This window comes from Tripterygium wilfordii, chromosome 3, assembly GCF_013401445.1.
Source record: "Tripterygium wilfordii isolate XIE 37 chromosome 3, ASM1340144v1, whole genome shotgun sequence".
NCBI classification, from domain to species: domain Eukaryota; kingdom Viridiplantae; phylum Streptophyta; class Magnoliopsida; order Celastrales; family Celastraceae; genus Tripterygium; species Tripterygium wilfordii.
In genome coordinates, this window is record NC_052234.1 from 12943131 (window position 1) to 12949417 (window position 6287).

General features: G+C 37.6%; 1 protein-coding gene across 1 annotated transcript; it reads left to right on the forward strand.

Annotated features, from left to right (window-relative positions):
- The first annotated feature begins 234 nt into the window (after window positions 1-234).
- Window positions 235-6083, forward strand: LOC119990735 (calcium-dependent protein kinase 13). Its single transcript, XM_038836816.1, has 7 exons — window positions 235-1257; window positions 2557-2700; window positions 2888-3040; window positions 4090-4205; window positions 4290-4457; window positions 5264-5494; window positions 5563-6083. The coding sequence occupies exons 1-7, from the start codon at window positions 636-638 to the stop codon at window positions 5707-5709; spliced, it is 1581 nt and encodes a 526-aa protein (XP_038692744.1). The 5' UTR covers window positions 235-635; the 3' UTR covers window positions 5710-6083.
- Window positions 6084-6287: the final 204 nt, after the last annotated feature.

A 6287-nucleotide genomic window follows, 5' to 3' on the forward strand; every position in this document is an offset into this window, starting at 1 on the left:
AAATAGTATGAATATTTTCTAAAAATTATCAATAAATAATAAATATCAATAATTTTAGATTTGATGACGTACTCCTTTTTAAAAAAACTCAATAGGTGAATACATGATCTAGTGGTCAAAATTTATTATTTCTTTTATATTTTATATATTTATTATTTTTGGGATTTTTGTAAAAAAAATACCTTAAAAAAGGAATAGTACACTATACGTATCTGTTAAAGATATCCGAAATTAGACAAATTTACTGAAACCCCCTCTCTTCCCTCTCTCTTCCTCCTGCCGTCCCGTTCCTCGGCCTCAGTTAGCCGACAAAGCTCACAGAGCCGAAGCAGAACGATAAAAAATAAATTAAGAAATTCAAAACAAAACACGACTACAAAATTTTTTTATTACTGAAAAGAGTATGAAAAGTTGAGTCTCTCAAAAGCACCAGCGCTTCTACCGTACATGCCTCATCAATTTCACGGATGCCCCAACTTTCTCTCAAACAGCTGGCTTTCTCACGCTAATTTTCAGTGCTCAGCCCTCTCTTTATGGAGTTAGGGTTAGGGTTTCACGCGTATAATGTGAGACCCTAACTGAAGTTCTAGGTTTCTTGAAGATCCGTGGAGTTTGAGCAGTTTTTTTGTGTGTGAATGGGGAATTGTTGCAGATCTCCGGCGGCAGTTGCCAGAGAAGACGTGAAATCGAATTTCTCCGGCCACGATCACAGTAGGAAGGACGCTGGCGCCGGTAAGAAGGCTCCGATCACCGTCCTCGCTGATGTTGCTAAAGAGAACATCGAGGAGAAGTATCTTGTGGACCGGGAGCTTGGGCGTGGAGAGTTCGGAGTTACGTATCTGTGCATAGATCGAGATAGCAGGGACTTACTGGCTTGCAAGAGTATTTCGAAGAGGAAGCTTAGGTCAGCGGTGGATATTGAGGACGTGAGGCGAGAAGTGGCGATAATGAAGCATTTGCCGAGGAGTTCGAGCATTGTGAGCTTCAAGGAGGCGTGCGAGGACGATAATGCAGTGCATTTGGTGATGGAACTTTGCGAGGGGGGAGAACTCTTCGATCGGATTGTGGCCAAAGGCCATTACACAGAGCGAGCGGCAGCTGCGGTTACCAGGACGATTATGGAGGTTGTGCAGCTTTGTCACAAGCATGGGGTTATTCATCGGGACCTCAAGCCTGAGAATTTTCTATTTGCAAACAAGAAAGAGAATTCACCTTTGAAAGCCATTGATTTTGGGCTATCTATTTTCTTCAAACCAGGTTAGTGTTTGAACTGGAAGGTGTTAATAATGTGTCTTCATGAGTGCTTAATTAGTGGTTGAAGTACGCTAGGTTTTGTGTTTTTTAGCTTGGGATGTATCTTGTAGGTAGCTTAAAGAACTGAAATAAATTCATGTGATGGTCATGTAAATAAAGAAAATTGCTGACGGAACATTTTCATTGAAGATTTGGAAGTGAAATTTGGTAGAAAAACAACAGGGATTGGATTGTCCCCCTTCCCACAGCCACAAGAATTTTGCCAATGATCAATAGATGACGACCTTTGGAGGGCAAATTGCTGTCATCTATTACAATGTGAATACAATTGCCAATAGCTAAAAGCAATGCCAGAGTGACACAAATAGCTAACGAATTCTAGATAGTCTATGTTTAGCATTATTAGATTCTTCCTTTTGTGTCTATTGATGAGTTTTTGAAGTTGTAATCCAACATTTGCACTGCTAAATGGTAAAACTAGGAGATGTTATTATCTTTTTTAGTTCTAAAAGTTCACTTTTATATAGTTTCATGTTTACCCTGTCTTGGGCTTTCCACTTATTATGATATATTTTACATCCTCATGATTTAAACTTCGCATTTAGTATTCACTGATGTGGAATCCTTTGTTGACCAAATGACAATGTTGTGAAACTTCTCTATTTCCCAGTCTGTTTGCTAGTGAAGCTTATATAACATATGATCTTCTCCCTATCTTACAAGCTGATTTTCTATTTGAAAAGGCTTTGAAGTGCCTCAACAAGCAACATGTGATACTTTCAGTTCGATATCTAATTTCCCATTGAATTCCCAGGCTTTCCTAGCGGCTATAGTTCCCCCCCCCCTTTCTTTTGATATTTGTTATCTGAAGATAGGTTTGATTTGCTCCACTTATTAAACTTTAAACCAATTCTTCTTCTAGGGTAGAGGGTCTAGGGTAGTGGGATGTGGGATGTGTACCTAACCATTTATGTCATTTTATATACTTCCATTCAAGTCTCTTTGCCCACAATAATTGGTGACTTGTTCAGCAGGTCGGGTTAATGTCGTCTGATCCATTCCATGCAGAGTCTCATAGTATTCATGATATGCATTTGAAAACTCTAAAGAAAGATTCGCCACTGCCTTAATTCATTGTTTTAAGTTTTTGGTCTAAATGGTGACGAAGTTATGTTGTCTAGAGTCTAGACATTAAAGACTCCCCAAGTTTCGGGACTCTCCTTTGTGTTGTTTGTTATGGTCTTTCGAACTCTTAAATTTCCCTACTGGATGCCATTTGATATTTTATTTGCAACATTGTAGGTGAGAGGTTCTCTGAAATTGTTGGGAGTCCATATTATATGGCGCCTGAGGTGCTCAAGCGGAATTATGGACCAGAAATAGATATTTGGAGTGCTGGAGTTATTCTTTACATTTTGCTATGTGGGGTTCCCCCATTTTGGGCAGGTAACCTCTCTATTTCTCTGGCTATGTGTTTTCACGCTGCATTAGCAACACTCGCTCTTTTTTGACAACTTTTTTTTTTTTTTTTGTGAATTTGCATTCAGTAACAAGAAAATCCTCTATACTTCTAATTTGTGTTGCCATACTGCATTTTCTTTTTATCAGAAGATTAGTTTACCTTTTAATGCAGAGTCTGAGCAAGGTGTTGCACAGGCCATTTTACGTGGTATAATTGATTTCAAACGAGACCCGTGGCCAAGCATTTCAGAAAGTGCTAAGAGTCTAGTCAGGCAAATGTTGGAGCCAGACCCAAAGATACGATTAAATGCAAAACAAGTGCTAGGTAATTTAATTTTGATTCCTTTTGTCTGTTCCACTTATCATTTGGGATTTTCGCAATTTGCTTGTTTTCTCTTTACAAAGTCTCTGTCCCTAATAAGTGAAAAACAATACCTGTTGTTTTAGAAGTTTGTTGCCTTTTGGGCATATGCTTTTATTTACTTACTCTTTGGTGTGGGGCTTGGCGTTGACTTTTATTTTTCGGGCTAATTTTTTTTGAGGATGCTTTTGATCCAGAATATTAAGCATTTTGATAGAGACTGTTAATTTAGATGTGAAGAAACTTGGTAGAAATTTATTGTGAGGAAAATTAATACTGTTTTACTAAATTGAAAGTAAAGAAATCTATAGTTTGGCCTTGCACATTCACTTTCGACAATAAGTTACTACTAGAGAGAATGTGAGCTTTGGTAAAATCAATCAGGAAAGTTAGTATTTTGATGAATATGCATATTTCAACTATATAGCAATGTTATCTAGTTGGATATTGATTCGTGGCCAAAATTAGTATGTAGTTAGCACAATAGACTTCTGACACTGTAAAAGTTCATGAATGATATATGTTGCTATGTGTGTGTAAATGTTGTGGATGCCTTGACATGTTCTACAGTTCCATTCTACATTTAAATCATGGAAAGTGCATGGGGAAGGAAAAGGAAACTGTAACAGCGATAAAGAATTGAATGAAGTAGTGTTTATAACCAGTTGAACAATATTCCTTTCGCATAATTGTTATAAGAACTGAAACTGAGCACTAAGGATTGTGTAATTTTGTTGGACATTTGAAGGCTGCTATCTACCTGCTTACATGCACTGCATTAGTATATGTTTGACTCTGGTTTTCATACCTTGAGCTGTATATTACAGTTTTGCTATTCTGTGTCCATGCTTGTGCGGTTGTGCCTATATAACTTGAGTCCTGTATTTCATTTGTTTATGCATAAAAAAATTGAATACATTTTAGCGAAGCGTCACATTTGTACACTAAAACAAATTTTAGTTCTATGATGAGTTTGATACCAGTTACCTATTGTACAATTCCTCCTGTAACAGAGCATTCTTGGCTCCAAAATGCCAAAAAGGCACCAAATGTACCACTTGGAGATGTTGTCAAGTCAAGGCTTAAGCAATTTTCTATGATGAACAGATTCAAGAGAAAAGCTCTCAGGGTTTGTTGACTATGCCTAATAAACTTTTTCAAGTTTCATTATTTGATGAATATTTTTTATGTGGAAAAAGTATTTGATGATCAGGTTATTGCTGAATTCCTGTCTATCGAAGAGGTTGAAGATGTCAAAGAAATGTTCAAGAAGATAGACACTGATAATGATGGCATTGTTTCAATTGAAGAATTGAAAGCTGGACTTCGTAATTTTGGCTCGCAGCTCGCAGAGTCTGAGGTTCAAACGCTTGTAGAAGCTGTGAGTGCAGTCGGATTTTTCTTTTCACTATCCGTGCATGCATGTGTGTGCACGTGGGTATCTGTGCTTTGGCATACTTGAATACATATTATTATTAACTTGGAAATTAGCCATATGACCCTGGAACTCTTTTTTTTTTTTATTTTTTTGGTGTGACATGCACACTAAACAACTCATTGTAGACTCACTTGGAAATTGGCCACATGGACATGAGAGATTTTTTTAAGACAAGAACAACAAGAAGTAATATATTCACTGCACTTGGTTCTTTGATGATTTAGGGTCTAATCATCTACTCTGTCCTGTCCTTTGTATGAACAATATTTTATGTTGTGCATTACTGGAAATAGTTAATGGCTCAGTGATTCTTCAAATGGTCTGGCAATTATTTATGCATCCATGTCAATTTTCGGTTTTTTTGCCATCCCTAGTGACATGGTGAAAGCCATATCCTAGATAATCTTTTTCAAAATCCTACATATGTGCTGCAGTTTGATAAAAAAGGGACATTACGGGAAAAACATTATTTGCCCCCTCTAGGAAAATGAGGCTATGAATTGTGGTATCATGCACACTTTAAAAAAGATCGCGATGTTGAACTTGTTATTGTTTTTTATTAGGCTGCAATAAGATTTTTGGTGGGCATAGAGGAACATGTCTTATCAATTACTATGCCATTTGTTGACTTTTTCATTTTTCAGATATATTATCATGTTCTTTTATGAAAAGGTGCTGAACATCTTTTCTTTTCCTTCTCTCCCTCTCGATTTTATGTATTTTGAATATGAGCAAGGTTTCTGTTACAGGTAGATACTAATGGCAAAGGAACACTGGACTGTGGGGAATTTATTGCTGTTTCACTCTACCTACAAAGGATGGCCAATGATGAGCATCTTCGTAAGGCTTTCTCCTATTTTGACAAGGATGGTAATGGGTACATTGAACCAGAGGAGCTGCGTGATGCCTTGATGGAAGATGGAGCTGATGATTGTACAGATGTAGCCAATGACATCTTCCATGAAGTGGATACAGACAAGGTCAAAAGCTATGTTTGCATGGAAGTGTTAATAAGGTAATTTCCAATCTAACTTTGCCATGGATGCAGGACGGCCATATCAGCTATGATGAATTTGCTGCCATGATGAGAACTGGAACGGACTGGAGGAAGGCATCTCGTCATTATTCAAGAGGGAGATTTAATAGTCTGAGTGTCAAGCTGATGAAAGATGGGTCACTAAACTTGGGGGAGTGAGTAAATAAGTCCTATCTTATTCATACGTGCTAGCTAGAGAAATGATAGAACATTCCCCATACCTGTTGGTTTTGCATTCTTTCATTATTAATCCTCAGTGGAGGCCTTGATGGAAGATGCTTATTGCTTGGCGGGTTGCACCTATATGAAGCAACTTCTGCTCCTTATCTGTCTTCCGGTGTGAACTGTACAAGCACATTTTCTGGTGCCATGAAAGCATGTAAGATAAAGTCCTCTGCCACTTCGACCTAGGGTGAGCGTTTCTGGTTGAGAATGTGTTATTTGTGAACTCTTTAGGGATGTAATCAGTTATATATTATTGTCAAAGAAATGCAAAAAATGACGTAGTGTGTGTTTTCTCTGTTTAAACTAAACTCACATGACCACACTCTTAGTATGGAAAATTAGAAACGACTCTCTGAGGTTAGGCGTGTTCTCTCTTTGTGTGGAATCCTGTAGCTTCCATGTTGATCTTATGATTTATCCTATAATTGCCCTTTCTTGATGATGAGGTAGTTGATATTCAGTTGTTGTATCTTTCAGTTTAAAATCTCCTCTCAGACTTAATTTCATTGATC

What these genes read in the sequence shown, in the direction of transcription:
- LOC119990735 (XM_038836816.1), top strand. Translation starts at nt 636, where the DNA reads ATGGGGAATTGTTGCAGATCTCCGGCGGCAGTTGCCAGAGAAGACGTG. An exon ending in ATCTATTTTCTTCAAACCAG is followed by an intron (nt 1,258 to 2,556) that starts GTTAGTGTTTGA and finishes GCAACATTGTAG; the next exon opens with GTGAGAGGTTCTCTGAAATT. An exon ending in GGTTCCCCCATTTTGGGCAG is followed by an intron (nt 2,701 to 2,887) that starts GTAACCTCTCTA and finishes CTTTTAATGCAG; the next exon opens with AGTCTGAGCAAGGTGTTGCA.